This window comes from Meriones unguiculatus, chromosome 7, assembly GCF_030254825.1.
Source record: "Meriones unguiculatus strain TT.TT164.6M chromosome 7, Bangor_MerUng_6.1, whole genome shotgun sequence".
Classification (NCBI taxonomy): Eukaryota; Metazoa; Chordata; class Mammalia; order Rodentia; family Muridae; genus Meriones; species Meriones unguiculatus.
The window spans coordinates 79,177,494-79,202,417 of record NC_083355.1 but is presented as its reverse complement, the minus strand read 5'-3'; the positions used below and the strand labels follow the sequence as shown (position 1 = coordinate 79,202,417).

At 43.3% G+C, this 24,924-nt stretch overlaps 1 protein-coding gene across 1 annotated transcript in view; it reads right to left on the bottom strand.

The window, feature by feature from the left end:
* The window catches only part of Daam1 (dishevelled associated activator of morphogenesis 1), a 160,529-nt gene that overhangs the window by 55,608 nt on the left and 79,997 nt on the right, over nucleotides 1-24,924 (bottom strand). The window contains 1 exon segment of the mRNA XM_021645505.2: nucleotides 20,244-20,333. Within this exon segment, the coding sequence (XP_021501180.1) occupies nucleotides 20,244-20,333 (90 nt within the window).

Sequence of the window (24,924 nt, the reverse complement as noted above, 5' to 3'; positions counted from 1 at the left end):
ATGACACTGCAAAGGGCATTCTAGGCCCCATTTCACACCGAGGACTGCAGTGGGGTTACACATCTGTATGAAAGACAAGCGTGAAGGGGACCTGCCTTGATAGTAACCAGGGACACAGCCAGCTGCTGACTAAATTTTTTATGGATCAGTTATTCAGATTCCAGTAGACATTAAAAGTTTGAAGCAGGATTTCATTTAATGTGGCTGAAAGTAGGTTACTGACATTGGTTGGAGGTAACGGAAGGGACACAGTTAGTCCCAGGCAAAGATCTCCTGCTGACCTAGCTCACAGGTTTTGGTAGAAAATAGAGTGTGTTTCTGCTAAAAAATAAATAAATAAATAAATAAATAAATAAATAAATAAGGAACCCATCCCCAAACCACCTCAGTGACTCGGAGCCAGAACAGCTGGGGTATCTGTGGCTAGGGGTCACTGACAAGCCTGAACCTAACCCTCCCAAAGGCTTGTCAGCTGTAGTCCCTGCTGCAGACACACCGAGCTCATTCAGGAGGCACGTTGTACTCAGTTTCCACGATCTCTCTTTGTGTCTGTGAGGCGCTCCCATGAACGTGGCTGAGAAGCAGCACTTCAGTAGTTCTCTGTCTTCACGTTCAGAGAGTGCCCTGATATGACAGGGTTACCCCTAGACGCAGGCACTGCCACGGACACACACAGTTGCTGCACGATGCTCTCAGAGCTACTACCGACTTCAGTTTTCTTAGTTTCAGCAGCCCACACTTACACAGACATACATGTAAACACACACAGACTGGTTCTTGGGAGGGCAAGTTCTAGGTAGAGCTTTTAATTTTAGTCTTCGGCTTTATCTTTAACACCGCCCTCCCGAGCGCGCCTTTCTGAAGCCCAGGTTAGGCTCAACTTTAGAGTAATCCTCTTGATTTAGTTTCCCTGAGTGCTGAGATTATAGTTGTGTGCCATCATACCTAGAACCCCTACCCCATCTTCAGCACACACTGTACTTTCTCTAGGCAAACACCTCCAAGGGGGTCTATTTAGGTGTGATAAAAGAAATATAGTTCAAAACTATTTTTTTAAAGTAGTCATAACAAGAAGGAAAGTGCCTGTTTACAGGGCCACCCGAGTGGGCAGTAAGGAATGCAGGGCTGGATGATGAGGGCCAAGGCTACAGCAGGGCCTCTGAAGTTGGGCCGGATTACACTCTTGTGAGTTAAAAACATTCAGCAAGTCTGATGAGTTTTGAGAGCAGCTCTTGGTTATAATTTAATGTGTTAATAAAAGAGCTATAGCAGCAGTATAAATGCCGAGCCCAGCTTTCCTCTTGAAAGGAGCATTAAAATTAGCAAAACCCTGCTGTTACCAGTGTATTTAACAAGCCAAAAAACTCAGCGATATTCAATGGTATTTGGACCTATAAAATGAAATGGAAGGTGCCAAATCTTTCTATTCTCCCCTAACCAGGGCAAATTTCCAAAGCAAACAAAAATCAAGTCCATGTCCAAGGTTCCACAAGGGCCTGTTTGTTGTAAGCTTCATAGTCCTGGATACAAAACAGAGATTATTTTAGAAACCGAAGACTAGGACATAGAAAGACGGCTTTGCACTTTTGAAATGTTTTAATAACATGAACAGTTAAGAGTATATACTGTAGTCAAAATGTCACACATGCCGTGTGTGTGAATGCACTGGTTGATACTGCTGTGGTAGTGGGAGGCAGAGGGATTCTCAGAGCTCTTTTCCAGCTGCCTAGGCAGTCCTGGTCCTTACATATGGCAGTATGCAGCAGCAACCAGATGGACTACAAATCTGAGTCAGTGTTCTGGTGTGAGCGATTAAAAGTCTATAGTTCTCACTGAGGAGTCAGAGAAAAAAAGGAAACAACTGTTCTGAGTGGGAGCTGGAGGGGGGAGCTGTAGCCTATAAAGAGCCCGGGACACTGAGACATGCCAAGGAGAAGACACTCTTAGGGAGTACAGTTTTCCAGGCTGCAAGTGTGCCCCCTTGTTAAGAGAAAGGATGTCCTGCGCCTCTGACATTATCATCCTTTGGGCCACTTATCTCAGTCCAGGTGCTTACTCGACGGAAGAAGTAGATGAGATCATCAAGGGTGTACAGGCGTGTCAGGTGTGATGGAAGCAATAGTAATACAAGTACTCACACAGCTCACCCCATACCAGACCTTCTGAGCATTACCATTGCCTTCAGTCTGCTTCATGATTCATAGTAAATGTTATCGCATCGTTCTGACCAAAGAAGAAAAGACGTGAGGAAAGACTAAGCAACACTGCTGAAGGGAGTAGAGACGGCATTGGGAAAGGACCAGCACACACTCTCTCCTAAGATTAGACAGAAAGCCTCACGAGCTATGGACGGCAGATGCAAGGCTGCCTTCTATTTTTAACCATTTCATTAGAAGAGGACGCAGATACAGTCAGCAGACAAGACCACCTTTCCCTAAACTTTATTGCCACTTCTGTCTCATTTGACATTCCTGAATGCTCTCTCTATAGACTTGAGGAAGCTCCTTAGCCCCTCCTTGTGCCTTACGCAAACGTATCAGTGCACAGAGAGCAGCTAGGAGGCTTTTCTCTAACCTGTCTGCTCGGCCACATCCCCACAAATACAGGTAGTTCCTGAGTAATGCTCTATAAAACTTAAGAAATAGCTCTTAACCCCACAGCTCTGGACACTGGGATTGCAAACAGGCATTGACTTCAATCACTCAGCTGAGCCTATTTTTGCCACCTTCCTTACCAATCCTGTCACAACATTTCTCAAAGCAAGAATATTAGCTTATTATAGTCTGTGGGAAAAAAGTTTTTTCCTCTCTTAAGATAGATTATTGTAGCAAGGTATGGTAGATCAAACTTACAATCCTAGCACTTGGGAGACTGAAGCAAGAGGATCATGAGTTTGAAGCCAATCTGGGCACTGTAGCAATATCTATTTCAAAAACAAAATAAGCACACACTCCCAAGTTACATTACTGACCACAGTTCATGCTACTGAGAAGTTGTCCTAAATGAATACAAATCCTAGATTTATATTAAACATTCTTTTCAGTCTACCCAAGGAAAGGAAAATTCATATTAAAATCTATTTTTGTTTCCTCGTTAGTTAGCTCTTACTGTCAACTTGACACTCTTTAGAAATCATCTTAAAACCTCAGGTGAGGAATTCACTTAGATCAAACTGGCCTATGGACCATCTGTAGGGGACTGCCTTGCTTGTTATCTGATGTAGGATCGCTCAGCCCACTGAGCTGTCAGTACAGCTCACAGTACATTTTCAGGGCAAGTGGTCCTGGGCTGTGTAAGGAAACTAGCTGAGAACGAGCCATCAGGAGGAGGCTCTCTGTGGTTCCTTCTGCACTTCTGTGATAGATAATGTTATATTTCAAATTTAAATTACTGTGCTTAAGAGATCTATAGAACAAAAATGCCTCTAACCGGTAAGTCCCACTTGCCCAAGGACAGATAACTTCCTGGAATGCTGGGCTGTTGTTCATGTGAGATAACAAACCTTGTGTTTTTGCTTCTGTATACAAGCTTGGTTGCCCCCAACTGCACAGGACGTGTGCTTGCTCACACGCAGGCAAGAAGTACATAGCCTTGGGAGTTTTGCCTTTATAAGCCCCTGACTAGTATAATTCAGCACCATACTCTGAGCATCTCCAGTCTAGGGGATGGTCCTGGCTAGTACTTAATAAAGCCTTTTATTTAATAAAAGTCATTCTCGTCATGGTGAATCTCTAGGCAACCACAGACCCATAATGTCTCTTTGCCTGGGTCCGAGGTAATGCTGTGTGGATGGTAAACAGGCCTGCCTCCAAGTTCCTGCTCGAGTTCTTGCCTTGACTACCCTCACTGATGGACTATAATCTGTAAATGGAAATGAACCTTTTCCTCCCCGACAATGAATTATTTCATGATATCTGACACAACAACAGAATGAAAGTAGGACATTTGCTACCTCTTTAAAATGTTACACACATTTAAGGTTATGGGAATTATCTTCAGAGGGTCTGCTAGATAATTAGATCAGAAACAAAGCATCTGAAATTAAATTCTCTTGTTTTTTTTCCCCTTTGTTTTTGAGACTACGTGCATATGCCACTTATTTTTAGAGAGATGGTGTGAAGGGAAGGCCATCTGAAGATTGGATTTTAGAGCCTTTTTTTTTTTTTAAAAAAACTCAGTTGAGAGTTTGGGTAAGTATGAACAGATCTGGGGTTATTTTCCTTCTCTCCAGAATAGGAGAGTGAGGTCAGACTGTTCCTGAAGTTCCTACAAGCTCTAAGAGTCCAACAGTGAAACACTGTAGGAACACAACCTCCACTGTACTCAATTCTATGCCTCAACTTCTAACATCAATGACTTGCAAAAATTTAATTGTCCAATCATTTACTTGCAGAACTATTCATTTCAACAGTTACTCCAATAGTCATTCAGTAGCTGCCCAAGTCTCTGCTATTTTGTGTTTTTTGTTTTGTTTTGTTTTGTTTTAATACAATTCTTTCTGTTTTGTTGGGAGGCATTCAAACATAGACAGCAGAATACTGATGGCTAAGATTTCCTGCTGGACATAATTCACCTTTGACACTTTGCCTCCAGCCTGCATTGACTATTGTCTAACCCCTTTTCCTTATTACCATATGTGTGCGTGTGCATGTCTGTGTGCCTGCGCACGCGCACATGCATGTATCTGGGTGTGTAAAATACAGATATCTTAAGAAGTATATCCTTTCTAACTTCACATTATGTCCAAATGGTACATTTTCATTCAAATTTCAGGTTAGTATCAAGGAAGATTTCTAAGAAATCTCCTTCCATTCTTTTTAAAATGCACAAGTGACTTTGTTTTCCTCAACACCACTTTGCACAGAAGAATAAATTTGGCATTGCTTCTTGGTTTCACTCACTCTAGGATAAGCATAAAGTTACATATTTGACCTCTCACTAGACTCTCCAACTTGACTGTGTTCTTCTGACATGGGGCTGAAATATTCATCACTTGCTCACTATGAGGCTTACTACGTGACTTTAGTTCCAGTCGACTGCTTCACAATAGTGTCATTGTGAGGACGTTAAAATACAAAGTCAATACAAATCAGGAGAATACTGGAAAAAGCATGTACATCACAAGTTCAATAAATGTGAGTTATGATAATAATAATGGCACTGTATCAAGTTGGCCCTTATTACTGAGACTGGGAGGAAAAGGATCAAACAAGTACATTTTGCTATTAATTGTTCCAATATAAGAAGTTAAATATACTTTCATAAATGTAGCCCATAATATTTACTCATAATTGTATGGGTATGTGCCACCAAAATTTTCATTGCATCACTGAATAGCAACCAATTAAAGGAGGGGGAGCAAATACATGGAGAGGAAGAGGCATGAATATATTCCTATATGGCAGTAAAAAAAATAAAATACAGTGAAGTAGTAACAAAATGGCCAAATATATTGAGCTATCATTACCTATTTGTAGGGGAGGACACATATTTCCAAAAAGACAGAAAATAAAATGCAGTGCATACCTCTGGCTAGCAGTAGGGCAAGTCTTTTACTTATAAATTTTTGTACAGTTCTAATTTTTACCCTGTCATAAACATGTAATATTTTCACAACCAAATAGAATCCAAAACACTCTGAATTATATTAGGGTAAGTAAGAGCCTTGCTCTTCCTAATGTTCCCTATGAAACAAAACACATCCACACCTTAAATACAATGGGCTGTTTCTGTCTTCTACTTCCCTGAATTTCTTTTCCTCCAGCAGCAAATATCTGCAATTGTCATTTCTAAAATTGTCTATTTCTAAAACAGACTTTAACTTTAATATCCACTTTCTACTTGGGACAAGATTTATGTACCCAAAGCATATTAAAAATTAATAAACTACCATACCCACATATTTTTAAAATGTGAGATCTCTATCTATCTATCCATCAATTTTTGGAAGCAGCTAAAGTCTTTCACTTGTATAAATAGAATTCAAAGTAGAATTACAAAATTTTTAAACATAGGTAAAAACAAAAGCTTTTAAACATAGGTAAATTTCTTTGAAATTATTATATGATCCCTTAGTAAGGTCATTTCACAAATGATAATATATAAGTGCTATATGTTGGAGTTTTCTTTAGTGTAAGGTGTCCTTACTAAGGCCCAGGATAATCAATTGTAAAGGGCAGGGTCTATGTTTGTTAACCAGACCACTAGCCACAGGCTGAAGCAACATTTACTCAGACAGCTAACGTGAGTCTACAAGTTAACTGTCCAAAACCCATGAGGTTCTTAAATAATATTTATAAAGGAGAAAAGACACACTCTTTCCCTGTGTAGACTGGCTAGCACATCTAGCAATGTGCAATACTATGAGTGTGTCAACGAGACTGGAGACACGTTAAAGTTTAATCAAAACAGTTGCAAGCAGAAAGATGGCTCAGTATAATTAAGCAAATTTTACTCTAAAAATCTCCATTATAGAGGAAAGGTGACTAACAACAACAAAAATCTATTCTATATGTAAGGAAAATGCCACTAGAAAACATCAAGGCTTAAGAAATCCCCTTATCAATGAACAAAATAGCCACCTTTTGCATGAAATTATCATTACTATTTCTAATTTTATGAACCCAGTTCTACAGACTAAGGAATATAGTGGATGCTTGGTAAGTCCATTTTATGTCTAGAATTTTTAACAGAACACTGGGCATGAAAGGACAGGTGGATTAAGATTATTTTATTAGTCTGCTTCCATGATGCAGGCATCTGAGAAAACTCAAATGAATGTCAGAGTTGGCGACAATGTTGAGACCAAGTCCAGTGAACTGAAGGAGCTCTATGGAAACGGAGATGCACTAGGTGAGACCTTGGTAACAATTTCACTGGGTATCACTTCTATCTTAAAAAGAGTAACAGTGACAGCTTCTCAGAATGTGTCAGCATGTGGGCCAACCAGCAGGGCAAAGGGTCAGCTAACTGCTTTAAGAGACAAAGTTACTGCTGCTCATCTGCCCCTGTCAGAAAGGAAAACAGCCATAAAAGAAACATAAGCAAACGGGAACTGCCACATTTCAGTAATACCTTATTTACAAGAACAAGTGACTTGACAGATGTGTGCACTAATGGCAGCTTGTTGACATCTGGCTGGGACTTGACTTTCAAGGTGGCTGAAGCACATCAAGATTCCAACATGCTCACCAGTTACTCTCCATGCTTCTCCTCTCCCTGAGGCTACTTTACCTCTGTGATATCTGCTGTGAAGTGGGATTGACTCATAAAGTATTTGGAACTCGTCCAGTAACCTCAGAATTTTCTAGAGAAGCATTGTCTATATGCCTATAAAGTTTACTCCCATGGCAAACTCACAGTTCCCCCCAAAAGTTCAATACTACTTTATAAACGGTATGGTTGTTTCTGGCACTCAAGGTTCAGGGACCATCTTGGAAAGGGGCCATCAGAAGACTCTAAGAGCTAGAGGATCAGGAAATCTGCTATGACATTGTGTCTCTAAGAAATGACAGGAGGCTGAATGCATGATACCACAACAATATGACTGCCCAAACAAGATCTGAAAAATGCAAATACCAATAGATATGCTAACAGGGAAAGAAGTCTCACCATACCCCATCCCTAGACAGAAAGCTTCACTCAACTAATGACTGCTGAGAGACGGAGAATTAGTTTTTGTCCAGGGGTTTCTTAGTTACTTTCCGTTTCTGGGAAGAGATACAACCTATAAATGAAAGCATTGTTTAGTTGGAGGTTTGCTTACAGTTTCAGAAAGTTAGTCAGTCCATGGCCATCTTGGCAACAGGCGGGCAGGTGTGCTGAGCTTATATCTTATCCAAAAGGAGAGCAACACTGGACTTGATATGACCTTTTCAAACCTCAAAGCAACCCCCCAGTGACACTTCTCCTTCAACAAGGCCACACCTCCTAATCCTTTCTAAATAGTACACCACCGTGAACTAGACATTCAAATATATGAGCCTATGGCCTATGGCCATTCTCGTTCAAACCACAAGAGATGAAAACCCCTAACTGGTTAGCCAGTATCAAGTGTCAGTCCTGAAATCATATATACACACAGGCAACACTACACAGACTTAGCAGGCTGTATTTATATATTTGTGCAATACACATGCCTGTATGTATGTATTTGTAACCATAGTAACAAAAGAAAAAGAGGACATCAATTTAAGAGGGAGCAAAGGAGGAGGACAAAAAAGTTGGAGGAGGGAAAGTGATGGAGAAAATTATGTAATTATAGATTAACTGAGATTACAAGAAATAAAAAGACATTTTATGGAAAAATCAACCCAATTAAAAACAGTGTAGCATCATTAGTTCCTTTAAATTCTTATACCCATTTCTAATTCTTTCTATTTATTCTTCTGTTGAGAAGAGGACTAAGACGTTCTCAAAGCCAGGCTCCCTGGATGGTTATTTCCTTTGGTCCATATAACACCTGCCTTCAAGTCCTCGCCATGAACAAAATGTAAACTCTACACGAAGCCTGCCAAGGGCGGGCAGGCAGTTCAGGAAGCAACCCCTCCACTGTCGCAGCTCAATACACTCATGTGGTCACTGCAACTGCCAACCTTGGTTACATTTTTTGACCACTGCCACAATTATACATCAAAAGTACATCTGTTACCAAAACTCCGGTTGACCCACGCACAGGATGATTATAGAACAGTGGCTTCTCCGTCTACCAGGAAACCCTGTACACCTCAGCCTCAGAATATAAGTCACTCTTCTAGAAGAGCCAGGACAACTTGTGAAGACAAGGACTTTTCAGAATGCTAAAAAATGTCTGTACGCTTTTAGGAAAGTCATATAGGATCATATGGGGTGGTCTCTGGCCCTACAGAGACCCTAGTGGACTTCTCTCACACAGGGTCCCCTTAAAGTTACTAACAGGGGCCTGATCACAAGTGGGCTCAGAATCACACCATCTTTTGGAAACAACACTCACATGAGTTGTGAGCCAGTTCCCATATGCTGAATTCACAGATATGTACTTGTAACTTCAGGCATTTTCTGGCCTTACTCTTGCTTCTTGAGATCTGCCTGGACTAAGTCAGATCTTGAGATCTGCCTGGACTAAGTCTAATCTTCGCTGTGAACAAAAACCCAGCAGTTGTTTAAACAGTTTGAACAAGTGATTATATGTTCTCCCCAAAGCTTTCTCTTTAACAAGCCAAAGCTTCTCTGTTGGCTGCACAGCACTGCTTATCTTCCTCAGTTCATAAATTAATCACAAGGTTTCTATAAGTTCATCTGACTTGCATGTCCATTATCAGCAGAGAGGATTCCCACAAATCTGTCTAAATTTCCATGAAAGGGCCCTTCTCACAGATTTATGTCAACAATGGGCCATTCAGAATAGTCTCTAGGAAGATTTCTGATCAAAGTTTCTCCAAGCGGAACCAGAGCAGGCTCTTCCCTCCTGACAGAGCCCAGGAATAACATTTACTATTAAAACAAGAAAGACCATCTATAAAGTAGAGGTTAACCTGACAATCCATGTTTTATTCATTTTTTAACAAAACAGGTCATAAACTACACATGGAACTGGTTTATTATGAGAACAAAGATGCTTTGTCTCTAAAACAAAAATCTTAAGTTAGTAGAATTGGACATGGGTGACAACTACCATGATTACTAACGGACAAGAGACCATGAGACATGCGAGCCACTGTTTTCTCTCTTCTGCTCTCTCTGCTCTCCTATACACCTAACCTTCATACACCACAGGAATGTCTTCCATGTCTTATGTTTTCTAGGCATGTGAGAACATTCCTTCTGGCTCCTAGAATCTCACTCCTTCCCTTTTCCGGTATCTAGCAGAAAAGTTTAGTCCAGCTCAGACAGAGGTCTCATCTTCCCTCAGAGTCTCTGGCTAATCTGTCCTGTGTTCCAAAACAAAACTCTTGAAGACCTCTTATCAGTCTGAATGCACTACTTCCCGTTCATTCATTCTCTAAGTTTAACAGCCTCTAGGTTTTTAAGGTTTTTGATAACATAAACTGGCAGCCTGAACTGATATCCCATGTTTTCAATAAGCCCCACTGTTTATGAAGACCTCTTCTACGTTCAAAAGACTAACTGGACTCCTACCTGAAAGCCACTGGGAAGAAAGCCTTGACGCTTCCTTGCTAGTGTGAGATGTTACACTGATCTATTTGTTCTGGTAAAACTCCTGAGAAAGTCAGACTGGTATTCCTTTATAGCCAACCAACATTTCTAATCTCCTAACATTTTTAATGCACCCTGGATAAAGCAACAAGGGCACCCCCTACAAAGGTCTAGCAACTGTGAGCAACAACACAAAGCGAAACGCCTATCTTTCTCAAACAGCCCTCAAGTGCCATCTGTCTCCCCCTCTCTGGGTTCCTGAACAAGCCCCAGCAGACTGCTCCATGCAGAGGGCTCAGGAGTCTCGGGGAGGCTGAATTCAGTGGGGAAACATTTCGTGTTGGCAGAGCTAACAAAACAGCTCCAATCCTTACCAAAAACCAAGAGCAGAGACTTTACAGTCAATTTCCCAGACTGTGAGACATTTGCTTTATTTACTTTCACAGGTCGTTTCCTGGGCAAAGCCCCGCAGAGCATGGCATACAGCTGACGCCTAAAGCCTCAATAGCTGCACGGCCAACATCGGAACCCAAGTAGGGATGAGACATAATCCTGTCTCGTTTTCATGACAAAGGAAAGAAACACTGTGCAGGCATTATTTTCAGAAGTGATGTGGGTCCGGATTCTCCAATGACACTAACAGTGTGCAATAAATACGTAACAGATGACTTCAGTAAATCTTGTTAAAATCAGTTTGGGCCTGTATGTCACCACAGAGTGCTAAAGAGCCAGGCGTAACGTAGTCCAGTTGGAAATTACCATGCTTGGCACCAAGTGCAATGTAGTGCATAAGCCCAGGCAGAGTTGTCTGTGGACTCTGTGGGCTCCACGTCTTGGTTGGTACCAGACTTACTGCTACTAGAGCAGCTCTCAAGATGCTATCAAGTGGGCTCTGGTGTTCTGTGAGCGGGTCTTGGGAAACCAGTGCATTTGTGATTTGCACTATAAAGTTTAACATGTGCTAGAAGGAGAGGACCCTTTGGAAACAGTAATTAAGAAAAAGATCTGGGCAATAATAAGCACAAAGGCATATCTCACTCAGGGGGCACCCTCGGAATAGCTACAAACACCGCCAAGGTGGTGTTAACTGTCCCCTAGCAGAACCAGAACCGCCTTTCCAATTTTGAGCCTCCACTAGCTCCTTGACTTAGTACTGAATTAATGATGGTTTTTTGTTTGTTTATTTGTATGTTTTGGCTACAGAGATATAAGAAGGCCTCTGGTGGAAGAGATCACTTTGTCATTATTATCTACATGTGGGTAAGTGGAGAAGCACATCAAAAACAAAATGTCTTTCCTTCTCTGCAGGGCAAGTTGTAAGTCTATGCAAGCCAAGTGCTGTTCTGCACCTTGCAGAAGAGTGGCAGGGAGTGCAGTACACAGAGTCCTTCTGAAAATTCTCTACATGGCCCAGGGCTAAGACCCCAAATCACTAGGTTCCTACAAGGGAGGAGTTTGGGGAACCCCTAATTAGAAGTGGTAAATTCTAATTTACAGGGAAGCACAAAGCCTCTTCCTACTTTCCCGAGGAGAGAGGATTCAACAGCAGCAGGTGTTCCTGACCACTGGTCAAAACAAAAGAAACACACACAGGAAAGAGCTTTCCTTTTCCTTTATCTTCCTAAGGGGCCACTTCCTTGCATTGATGCCTTTCTTGAACTTACTTCCTGGAGCTGGTGAGTCAGGCATGCTTTGAGCCCTCAGTCTTGGAATGCAGGGGCCATAACACTAAGAGTCTGTAGAGAACCAGGGAGAGGCCAAGTGAAAAGCATGGAGTAACCTATCTAAATCTGACTAGCGTCTGACGACTGAAAGTGCACGTAGGTTAGAGACGATTACATATGCCAAGTTTGCCCACCATAGTCAGTTCAGGTATATTGCCAATCAATTTCTGTTCTATTTCTTACCAAAACCATTCATCTTTTCTGAATTCTTCTCCAACAATCAAGATACTCTTTTCCGCCCTCACTTACACTTGAACTTGATGGTAAGCCATTCACCTACAGCTCTGAGGAATGCCATACAGAGGGTGTGCACTGGTCTGACATGTCTCCTATGCTGCACGTGCCTTGGGGGTTCATCACGGTGGTAGACAGAATTGACAGACTTGAGGCTTCTCAGATATGAGACGCAGATATGAAATGCCCTTTCTATGGAGCAACAGCTGTCACTAAGACCATTTGCTCATATTTCCTACCCAACATACTCTGGGTTCCATGGGTTACTGTGGCAGTTTGTTCTAATGCCTAATGAAATTCCATACCTGCAGTCTGCAGAAATTTGGGATAACAATGAGGTATGCATATATTCTTCAATATGCGTGGGTGAGATGTTCCCCAAATGCCCTGAAGTCACATTTAGAATGCCATTCCTTGATAGCCTGGCCCTTACATGTTCTACAGCATGGACAGGACTATGCATTCAAGGAGTCCAACCTCTGCAACTGACACTGTGAACTCTGTCTTGTACCAGTGCTCTCACAGGAACCTGCTTAAGAACTAATGATCTGGAACACAAATATAGCTGTTCTATAGCATGAGAATAGAACCTCTCCTGGGTTCTATCCAAACTCAAAACTCCAAGTTTCTTCCGGTGGTGGGAGCTGAGGCCAGGAGCAATCTTCATCCTGTGGGGCCATGAGGCAACAGGTGTGGAGAGAAAGCTAGGCAGCTGCTTCTCTGGCCCATGTCTAGGAGCAGAAGGAGAACATCATAGAAAGCTGTGCCATATCTGCATGTGACTGCCCCTCAGCTGCATATTCTTTGGTTATTCCTGTTACTGTTCGAATGATTATGGGTGAACAAGCACAGAGCTCATCCTTCCAGCCTGTGCCCTCTACCTGTGGGGAAAGTGGGACCCAGAGCAAAGCAGTGCTACTTGCTGAAGTATTGAGAAGCACAAGCCAGAGATAGAATCCACAAAGCAGAGGGACACCCATTCCTGCATTTATAGTACTATGAGATCAAAGCATCGACAGACTGTAGAATCAACAACCTCCAAACCTGGGCATTGAGTTGTTGTAGCAAGAAGCTTAGGAGTAAGACATGAAAGACAGACAAGTTAACCTCCTGAATTCCTTTCGTTTTCCTTCCTTAGACAAGGTCTCGTGAATCTCAGCCTGGTCTCAGATTCGCTGAGGATGACCTTGAATTTCCTGACTTGGGCCAATTTACTCCATCTTAGCAACCTAAGCACACCTCCCCAGCCCCCACCTCCATTCTCCTACTCTGGGAAGTCACTTTAGTGATGTTAACTTAGTGAGCACACCCTATCAATCAACATGATATAAACCATAGTGCACCACAGCCCTGAATGCATTCACCTGGGCAGCTGAGACTATACGTGTGCACCAATGGTGACCTTCAGCTTCCAACCCTCCTGCTTCTGCCCCCAGAGCTGGAATTAGAAGTACGGACCACCACCCTTGGTTTAAGGGACGCTAGGGATTAAACCCAGGGCTTTGTGCATGCCAGGCAAGCGATCTCCTACATCTGAGCAACATCCCAGCCCAACCTCTCCACTCTTGAAAATCAAGAATATTCTAGGAATAGGAGGAGAAGGGGGAGGAGAGGGAAAGTAGGAGGAGAAGGAGGGGGAAGAAAGAAAGGGGAGAAGGAAAAAGAGAAGGAGAAAAGGCTTTCAAAACTTGTAGAGAGATGGTCAAGATGAAGACTCAGCTTTAGTTAGCAGAAGAGAAAGCAATGTCTGGCCAGCAGGGACACTGTGTATGCACATGTTGATTTTGGCATGAGTGTGTTAGCCATCACAGAGGGCACCCAGGCCTCAGCAACTTCCTGTGCTTCAAAATGGCATCTATCTGTCAAGAGCTTGCTAAAGATGGAAACCTCATCTGCTTGGGTATAGACCTGAGGGCACAAGAAGGTCTAAAGAGAGGAAGAGCAAATCAGCAGTGCAGCTTCTTCTGTAGCCAAAGCAAAGAAACAATCCCAAGTGAATGATCCATTTTGACATACTTGTAATATTTCGTATTTTATATAGCTTCACGGGTATTTGAATGGAATGCTCTTTGTTTCCTGAACCCTGGATTTTGTTTACAAAGAGCACTGTCTTTTCTACTGATTTTAACTTCAATTGGATTGTGAGACATATGGGGAAAATGGAGCATTTCAATGACTTCTTTTGCAACAGAAACATTCAGACTTGTGTGCAGTGTTGGACAGATCAGGCAATATTCATTCCCTTCCCTTAGGCAGGACTGCCTCTCAGATGCCTACGGAGGCATGCACTGTGGATGCACAAATTTATGACTTGAGTAGAAAGCTATCAGGGGGTTACTAATTTTCTTTATTAAGATTTTTGGAGAGTGGGGATTTATCAAAACCTAAAATGCTTGCCCTGATGATGGGACTAAGAGTAGAACAATAACAGTGTCTACAAATGTGCAAAACATACTTTCTTCATATGCAGCCAGCACGAAGGCCTGTCCTGTTAGCTCAGAACACAGTTCTGCAGAATGGAGGATTGAATTGTAATGCTACAACCTTGCACCAAGTCTGCGGCAGAGCAAGGTGTTACACGCCTTTCTCCCACTGACCACGAAAGTTGGTAAAGCATACTGAGGAATGTGGACCATGGGGTAGGTAAGCTTTAGTGGGAGAACTTGGGGCAGCAACTCTTTACCAAGTGGAATGAGGTAATCCTTCAAGCTAGCATGGCTTCACCCAGATACTTCCAACTCACACCTGTGTTCGAGTTCCCGACTGTCCTGAAGTCTCTTAAAGGTCTCCTAATAGGCCTGTGTTTGATCAGAAATAATCAGATAGGGTGAACAGTTTAAATGAGTGTTTAAACAGCCTCAAGAGAAGCAAGGGAGAGAAGTACAAATTAGAGGTTGAGGATGGAGAAGGAGAACAGTACATGTGGACACAGCTCAGACATTGAAAGGCAGCCCATTTCTAGCTGAAGGATGCAAGCATGATGTCACCCTTCTTACTGGTGAAACCAACAGTAGTTCCAAGGGATGGTGGGCAGTCACCCGAGTCACAGCCACAAACGTGGGTCTCCCTTTTCTGTGTCCCACAGCCTGTTAGCTTCCTTTCCTGTGGAGCTTTTGACCAAGATGCCAATCATTTGCACTTACTGATATCTGTTTCTCCCCAAACTACTTACTCTAGGAAACCTACATACCTGTCTAATCACCCCAGAATCCTGCCGAGTCTTTCTGGAGCAGACACTGGACACTGGCTAATTATACACCAACCTGATCTTCGCCACTACATTGCTTCACCAGTCTAACAGCAGCCCCCAGAGCCTGTTATTCCTTTACAGCTGGTAGAGTCTCTACAGAGAACACAGGGACACAGGACAGACAGTCCCAAAGCCTGCAGGGTCTGGAGATGTTTCTGGCTAGATGCTTCTGTGTCCCCCATGGTCTCTTTTAAGCAAGCGGAAGGGGGGTGAGGGAGGACAGGCCCATTTTATTTCTAACCAGGACAGCTTCAGCTAAAGCTTTCAGATAAAGGTCTCTCTTTAGGCCTTTATCGCTTTACAGCACCAACCAAAGTTAACCATCACAGGTTGAAAATGCAATGGCTGGAAACCAAATCAAGTACTTCTAAAGAAGCCCAGAAACTGGCCTAGGAAACAGCCCCGGCATCGGGCTGCCTTGATAGGTGCAATGTCAGGTTGGGGTTATTCTCCGGGCTCCTTTCCCCAGTTCTGACACCTAGCACAGTGGGTGCCTCAAGAGCCAGTGCTCAGTCTACTGCACACTGAAGCAAACACACCGAAAGAAAGAAAACACAATGTCGCCGTCTTCAATCCTCTTGTCTAGCATAGAACCTGCGGTCAGTGCAAGGCACCAGCTACAAGACAGTAGCTGCTCATCCTACCCCCTTGTTCAGCTGGCTTGTTTGACAGCTATGTAGAAAGGAGAGGGTTCCTTTTGTCTTTCATTCCATGGCCTCAGCATATGCTTCCCGTGTCCTATTTTGATAAAATCACCCCCTCTGTGCCCTACAAACAACGCTGCCCTAAATCTCCAGGAGCTGAAAGAACAGCCACCCCTGTAACCCACACAGTACAACTTTCACCACCACGTGTTCCTCCTGAGAGAAGAACTCCCAAGGAGCTGGGGGGGTTGATCCAATCCGAATAAACAAACCAAATAAAAGGGGGGAAAAAAGCACTGGTCCAATCTCCCTCTTTTACTTGGCTTGCGAATGTACTCAATACCAGACTAGCAATATGCAGATCACAATGGCTGAACCATGGCCAGGATGAAGAAAATCCTGGAATGGTTTAACTAAGCTTGATCAGCAAAAAAACACACACACACAATTCATCTCTCTCAAAATGGATTCACAACACACACAGAAATGCACCATGAACACTCAAACCACGAGCTTCGAGGCTTTAGAGATCAGAAGGAGAGCACGCAAGATAGGACCTAAGTGTGAAAGGCTGATGTCTCCTTGACAGCTGTGCTCTCTACAGCCCCACTGGCTTCGCAACATCTGGGAAGAAGCAGAAGCACTGTCTAGATACAGGTTTAAATGACACAAAGGATAGAAGCCAAATACCTTGCCCTGGGCGTGCAGCCACCATGATGCATGAGTGACACTTACTGTCACCGCTCAAGAACGCCTCCCTCCTGTTTCCAGGACTTAAAATTCATATGAACAATAAGTAAATACAGCACGGCCAGATGTCTTTCATAGTCAGATGGTTCACTGTTTTAAAAGCTTCAGTCTGAAATCCAAAGACTGTTAACAGATGAAATTTCTGACTGGAGACTGGGAAAAACCACACTTAAACAAAAGGTTATGTTGTGATTGGAGCTAAAAAGGGAATTACCTCTAAAGATAAGAACTGCACACATTTCCTATTTGAAAATACCCCCAACTCCACCAACAGGACCTTTTCTGGACCTTCCATGGAAGTTTAAGAATTTGACAGTGGATTGCTGTGTGCGCAAACCAGGATGGAGTGGCCAGGGCAACAGCTCTGAGAGATGTGTTTGAATTTCAGCAGGGCCACAGCATCTCTGACACTCCCGATATCTGTCAATTAGGCAGAATTCCAGTTAATTTCTTTCTATCATTTTCATCCCAGAAATACTTTCACTGCTTGCATTTTGGCTTTGGAAATAAGTTTTCAAAGGGACTCGGAAAGATAAGTTTCCTAAATCACACAGTTGATAAGCAGAGGAACCACTGCCAGGATTCAAGCTGCTGCTGGAAGGAAAGGAGGTGGCCGGCTGAGAACTGCCTGCCCCAGGCTCTGTTCTGGCCTTGTTTGCATCCATGACTTCTGTTCACTTTTGCATAGGGAGGCCGCTTTTCATAGCTCCTGAGGTCTGTTTCTGTTGGCTGCTGTGGGCCCTTACCCTGAGACTTCATTGTGCGAAAGAATGTCTGTGCTGCCCTGGGTTCTAATCTTGGAAGTTGGAAATGTGAAGGAGCCGTGGGTGCAGCTTGCCCTCTGCCTGAGAAATGGATGTGGTTTGGCTTACTAGTGATAAACCTAAACAGAAAACAAAACAAAACAAAACAAAACAAAAAAACAAAAACAAAAAACACTGTGTTCCATGGAAAAAAATCTGTTTTAAGGAGGCGAATGGCTGCCATGGAGCCTATTCTAAGAGATATCACGAGAGATGAGGTAAACAGTATATACTTTTACTGGGGAAGTTTTTATGTCATTAGAGTCATTCATTACTTGTTTCTTGATTTATCACAGTATCCAAAATCTCCAGTTTTAGACCACAGACATAATATAATCTTAGCAACGTGATAAGTTGAAGTCAAGAGGCTGGAGGGCTTGCTTCACAAACACAAGGTCCCAGCTGTGAATCCTCAGTACCCACATAAAAACCTAAGCCAGCTTGTACCCATAATCCCAGTACTGGGAAGTCTCTAAAGAAAGTGGTGTCCAAACTGAGCTATGCCACTGCTTCTGGACAGGAGCTAGAAGCACATGTGAAAATCTGTGCAATGTAGCCAGAGAAAGGGCCTATGTCTCACAAAACAGAATTCCACAGCCAGTGGCCACATCCATGCTACCATGAAAAGGCCAAGCACACACTGCAAACACATGCACACGCACAAGCACATGCACACACACAAGCACACACACAAGGTCTGCAGAACGAGTTTATAAGCCTGGAAATTAAAAAATAAACAGCAGCTGTGAGCCTGAGGTCATTACTATTTTTTTTAGTGTTTGCCTTTTCTAATGTGAGAGGCAGTAGTTTCCATGATTAACTTGTAATTGCTGTCAAGGATGCAATAAAATATGAGAAAGAAGAAAACTTTTCCCCCAGTAAACTGCTCCCATTTGCATTTCCTTTCTCATCCTCTGGGACATAGCCTCAGACCCTGATTTCTGCAATGTTCCCAGTTTAGAGGGGAGAAAAAAAATCTTCACTAGGATTAACCAAGTAGACCATTTCCACTGTGTACAGTGAGACAGTTCTGCAGGCAAAAGCACTTGCCCCTAAGCCTGCAACACGGGTTTGATCCCTGGGCCTCACACGGCAGATACCACCGCATGAGTGCCATGGCATGCATACAAACAAACTATCAATGAATGACATAAACAAATAATTGAGGAACAAAGATGACCGTATACATCCATCAGAGCAAGACTGAATACATCTTTTCAGTTTTAAATTTCTTTCTGGTGAAGGACACACGCTGCTTGAGCTATGGAGGACCTTTCAATACAAGAGTCTGCTCTTCTCTGCCCAAGGTGACAGAGCAGAGGGGAGGTAAGTGACTGACAAAGACACTGGAGACTTTAGGACTATATCCTCCGTTGGTCTGAAGCTGGCTCCACGATGATCCTGAGGTGTCAGAGCTGGACAGATCTTTCAGCAAAGGCCACCAAAGAGAAAGCTGACACGCCATTTAAACTGCACAGGTGGAACAATTAAATATGCTTTACATTGTGTGGCAATCGTCATGGTGCCAGAGAAGGAAGGTGTTATTAGGCTAGTACAAAGTATGAGAAGAGCGAGCTGCACAGGGTCAGTAGAAGACACTGCCTCACAGCCTCTAATGTCAGCTACAGCAATCTGCACATGAACTCACTGATTACTGAGACAAGGAGCAATCTCTGCGGCAGGGGGCCCACCGGTGACACAGGGCGGAGGTGCGGAGAGACAGCCAAGCAAGTAGACACAGGCTCCAAACCGCATCTAAGGCTGCACTGCTGACATTTGTTGCTGGGTCCCTAGGTCAAGAGTGCATAATCCAGGTGTCTGCTGCATGTTAGAAAGAGCTGGCGCTTTCTCTCAGGCAGTAGCTCCGACCTGGACATGTAACACATTTAGTTCAAATCTCAGAGGGAACGAAGGGAGAATGCATGTCGGGCTGGTTTAAGAATCTGGTGCAGGCCTTTAAGAAACAGAGAGAGAACTTCATTTTCCATTCTCTTGCCATGGATGCTAGAGAGAAAGGCTTTTGGTGGTTTCACTGCCCCCAGTGTCATTCGCCCCATCTCCTGAGGTGGCACAGCACCAGCTTGTAATTGTAAGTGGCTGCCCGGAATGAAGGTACAGTCACGTTCCTAACAGTGAGGTAGAACTCCTGAAATGAGGGCCAGTGAGATGGATCAGCGAGTAAAACACTCACCCAGGTGCACGCCAGACACCCCTACTTCACTCTTGGAACCCTGTTGGAAGGAGAGAACTGCCTCCTGGAAGCTGCCCTGCGGATCTCACACATGTACCATAGTAAGTCACACTGGACAGTATGCTCCTTTACTCCCATTGCTCATTTTTCCCTTTGGAATGTGAAATGGCTGAAGAGCTCTTCGGACTATGGGGACATTGAGGGCACACTCTCGAAGCAGCAAAACGAGAAGTTTACTACATTATGTAAACATAAAGCCATGGTACTCACCCCACTCCGCTGTGTGAGGAGCATGGAAGATGCTCCTATCTCATACATCCTATGTTATTCTAGGTCTCAGTTACTCACATGGGTAACAGCGTGAGCCCAGTGGCCTGCTCACAAAAATAACATCTGAAGAGCAGTACTTAGAGTCGCTAGGCCACAGCACAACATGTCCAAACTGGTCATCACAAAGAGCTTTCTGGGTCCTGCTCACGAAATGTAAGAGCAAAGGAAACCTGGGTATCTTACCTTTTTCTTGCTACAGTATATCTGCCACTTCTTCTCTGCTGGAAGTGCAAACATGGCTTCCCTGTGTTTGTCTGTGAGGTCAAGTTCATCCTGAAAAGAATAAAAATGATTAGTATTACAGAGATCAATGTGATTCCTATAGAAAATATTACCAGTATCATCAAGAAGAAAAGCAATTCACCAACACATACTTTAAAAACAGATGGGGCCTACTTCAAGGTGAGCTTTCCCACTACTGATGAAGCATCTCATAGCATGGGGTCAGACATCAGCACTATACAGACAGAGCACAGCACTACAGGTGCTCAAGATTTGGGGAAAATGGCTTGGTTGGACCTTAGCTGTTACCAATGGTCCACTGAGCTGTAAGGGTGTTGAGCCACAGGAATTCAGGATTAATCATATTAAAGATGAGGGTTTGCTGCTGACAACCTTCCAGACAAGACAGCTATTATAAAAAAACAAACAAACTGGATGACTTAGACATGATAGGAATATACCAGACACTCAATACCAATAATAACTAACACTTACTACAGATTGAGTTCTTACTAAACTCCAAGATCTTTTTTCTAAGAACTCTACAGTCATTATCTAAAAATGCATCTGTGGATGGACTGTTGTAATTTAGATTCTGAATGCCCTCAAAGGTCCATGTACTCATCATCTATTCCCCAGGGTGACACTACTGGAAGCTGACAGATCCCTTTTGAGGTAGATACTAGAAGGAACCTGACCTTAGGCCATTGGGGTATAGCCCCAAAGGGGATTGAGGGACCAATGTTTCTTCCCGGTGTCTCCTAGCCATAATGTGAATGGTTTTACTTTGCCACATGCTCTTTTTATGATAATGCTGCCTTGGTTCAGGTACACGATGCTGATGCCAAGGATCATGTAGTGGGATCTCCCAAACTGTGAGTAGAATAAACCGTTTTATAGGTTCGTTATTTTATATGGTTTTGTTATAGTGATAAAACCCAACTAAAGCAGCAACCAAAATCAAAGGCTAGGTTTGGGTAATAAATTTGGTACATAAGGGGGACCCTAGCCAGTTTAGCTGAAGCACTGACCTACACAAAGCATTGAATGAGAAGAGTAAAGCATGACCAGTGTGTGGACGGTCTTAAGTGACAGGTCAAGGAGCTTATTTATCATTATTATTTTCTGTGCATGAGTGCTTTGCCTGCATGTGTATCTGTACACTGGATGCCCACCTAGTGTCCACGGAGGCCAGAAGAAAGTATCAGCTCCCCTAGAACTGTAGTTATAGATGGTTGTAAGCTGCCACATGGGTACTGGGAAGTGAACCCAGGTCCTCTGGAAGAACAGCCAGTGCTCTTAACCACTGAGACATCTTTCCAGTGCTACGAACTTTCTACTTTTTAACAAGATGAGTCAACAGAGTTTTGTGTAAGCGCCTGGTATCATCACCATAATTCTCAACTAATATTTCCTAAAGATTTTATGTACAGGCGGGCATTTCCTATTTGGTTCTCACAGTGAACCTAAAGACTGCCACTCATTATCACATCGCCTTACAGTAACAGTCTCCCCTTTGTGAGAGCTGAGGGGAACGGAGTGTGAAGACTGGGCCCTTCCCCCACCTACACACCTGCTGAACGATGTGGCTAGGTTTTAAGCCCAGAGCTGTATGCCTGCAGGTTCCAGACTCTTAGCTTCTCCGCTCAGTGCTTAGAGACATTAAGCCTAGGATGGTGGAGAGCATGGGAAGTCAACTTACAGACACTCGTGAGTAATGAATAGCAGCAAGGAGATAATGAATACGGAGTGCTTAGAGACAAAGTCTTGGCATTTAGTAACTCCATCCATAGTTAATGTGATTATTGGTATTGAGTGCCTGGTTCATTTTAGTTCCCACAGGGAAGGTTATCTAGTTGAGAGCTGTAGACGGCTGGGTGTGGGTAAGATAAAAGCTATAAATTATGGTTCAATAAGGTTATGATCTCTGAATGCAAGTTCCCCTCCTGAATGGCTTATGTGTATCTGCTGCTAGTCATGCTCAGGGACACACAGGCACAGGTCATTGGCTTCCTATTTTATATCTCACACTCCCACGACCACTTAGTCATCAAGGCCCACTACATCCTCCTAGAAATGATTTTCCCTTTGTTTCATTCACAGTGGGACCAGCCAAACCTACTTATGTCTCGGTGACCTCCCAAGGGCTTCAGGCACAGCCCCTCCCACTTCTTCCTTGCCTTTCCAGTCCTATCCATTCAGCATGCTTGGAGCTCTCTTCAGTCATTGTTGCTTTTGATCCTGGATGAGCATCAGAATCACCAGAGGGCTTCTGATGATTGACATTTGGCTGGGGGGGGGGGGGAGGTGCACATTTCTGTTAGGTTTCCAAGGTATTGCTGATGTTCTGATCTAGAAACCACGAGTTAGAGCCACTGCCTTGAAAATAATCCCTGTGCTATTCCAAGTACCCAGTCCAGAATCTTCATTACTTCCACGATGCCTGAAAACTAATCACCCACTCCTCAGCTGGCCTCTTGAAGGCTTCCATTTATAAAACTTCCTCTGCCAGGCTTGATTCTAATTAACTCTTTGCTGTATCTCATTAACACCTGTCCCTCCTGAGGCTAGCACAGGCCAGCTTCCCGCTTATGAATCCCATCTAGTCATTGCTGCCTCTCCGAAACAGGCAGACCACTCCTCCTGCAAGGACTGGTTACAACAAACCATGCAGTGATGCCTAGCACAGGGTGACAACTGTCCTGCTGTTATTTCTCTCACTTGAACACAAATCAGTTGGTGGCTTATTTTAAGACTGAGGTAAACAGTTAAGTTACTAAACCATGAGAACATGCAGACATGTGTACACACATACATACATACATACACGCACACACACACACACACACCATAGTCCATGAGAAGCTGGCTGTTAATAACATCAACAGTGAACAACCAGGGAAGGAATGAGGAACTTGTACAGAAAATTCCATTATGAGAGCATGTTTAAAATGCTAAAATTCTGGCATGCAACTTTATATATATGGGAAGTAATGATTTTCCTTCCTTTTTAAATTTCCTGTAAGTCACACCTGCTCTAAAAAACAGAGGAAACAAGAGGAACATAAATCACTTCTCAACAATCAGCTCAGCTAATCAAACTGCTCAATAGTATCCAGCTTAGTTTGGGAAAATGCTTTTGATTTGAGGGAGCAGCATTCTTAACAGCACACATTTACCACACTTTTTTCTTGAATATAGGTGTGAAGAAAGGTGTGAATGCTAAAACTTCGAAAGTCACAGCGTGGGAGAGATAGCACACAATTTTGCTGAGTTGTGGATACTGTGAGAACACAAATGTCTAATGCCAACAGAAAATATTCACAGAATAAAAACAAGTTGCTGTTGTGTTCCCACAGAGAACTTTGATCTACAGTAAGGGCATGGGGAAAAATGTATTCTGACAGTAATAGCTAACAATTGTTTAACATTTTCCATGTGTCTATTTGTAACATTTTATGTGGATTAATTGATTTTAACTCCTACAACAAGCCCACCAAATGGGTATTATTACTAACCTATTTTCTTGAAAACTGGGTCACAGGATGATTGAGGACCTTGGCCCAAGCACAGAAGCTAGCCACCAGGGAAGGTGGGACTTAAGTGTACAGTGACTACAGAGTTTGTACTCTTGCGCCGTGCTGTCTATCCCAGCAACAGGCGGGTAGACTCACGTCACAGAAACAGGCATGAAGAGGCATTCATCAGGTGTCTACTAGAAGCAAGAGGCAAGTTTCATTGGCAGCTGTGCCTGAGTTGCAGGTCAGGTTTTTATTGACTACGCATCTTAGGCAGGTGGCATGGCCTCTGACCTTCAACGCCTTCATCTGAAGACACGATGTAAATGCACCCCTCTAGTCACCTCAGGAATTCATTCATGGGAGCAAAGATATTTTGTTCTGAGTATCTACTAAATGGCAGGCACCGGGAGAGGCTTCAGGATAGTGAGGAAGTCATCTGATCATGAGGACTGAGGGAAATCGGATAATAACTGAAGATGATCACATGTTGAGGGAAAGCTGGTACAGGGAAGGCTTCCCCAGGGAAATGAGATGGTCAACGGGAACTAAATAGGGAGAAAGCACCAGTAAACAGCTGTAGAGGAATTTTAATTCAGAATATGGCTGCTCTGGTAAGATATCACATCCAAAGACCTTCTAGGTCTGTGCGATCTGGCTGGAATACAGATGCGCCTTTAATCCTAGGAGGCAGAGACAAGCAGATCTCTGAGTTCAAGGCCATCCTGGTATAGAAAAAGTCTGAGGTAAAGAAAAGCTTTTGTCCAGGTCTGGTGGTATATGCCTTTAATCCCAGCACTCAGGAGACAGAGGCACGTACTCTCTGGGTTCCACGGTTACTTCAGGCAGTTCTGTTGAGTCAGTGAGTTAAGAGGCAGCAAGTAGAGATGAGTTTCTGGCAGATTAGACTGTGGAAGTCAGAGACAGTTTTACCAGAAGAGTTTCATAGGAACAGGTTGAAAAGAGAACAAGTTAAACACAGGTGAAGACAAAATGAGAGCCAGAAAATGAGAAGGAGCCAGAGGATTAGAACAGATTGCTAGAATTAGTTTGAGGGAAAGCAGAGCATCAGTGAGAAACTGAGAGAAGACAGACAATCACTCAGCTTGGAGGGGAGTTTGAGA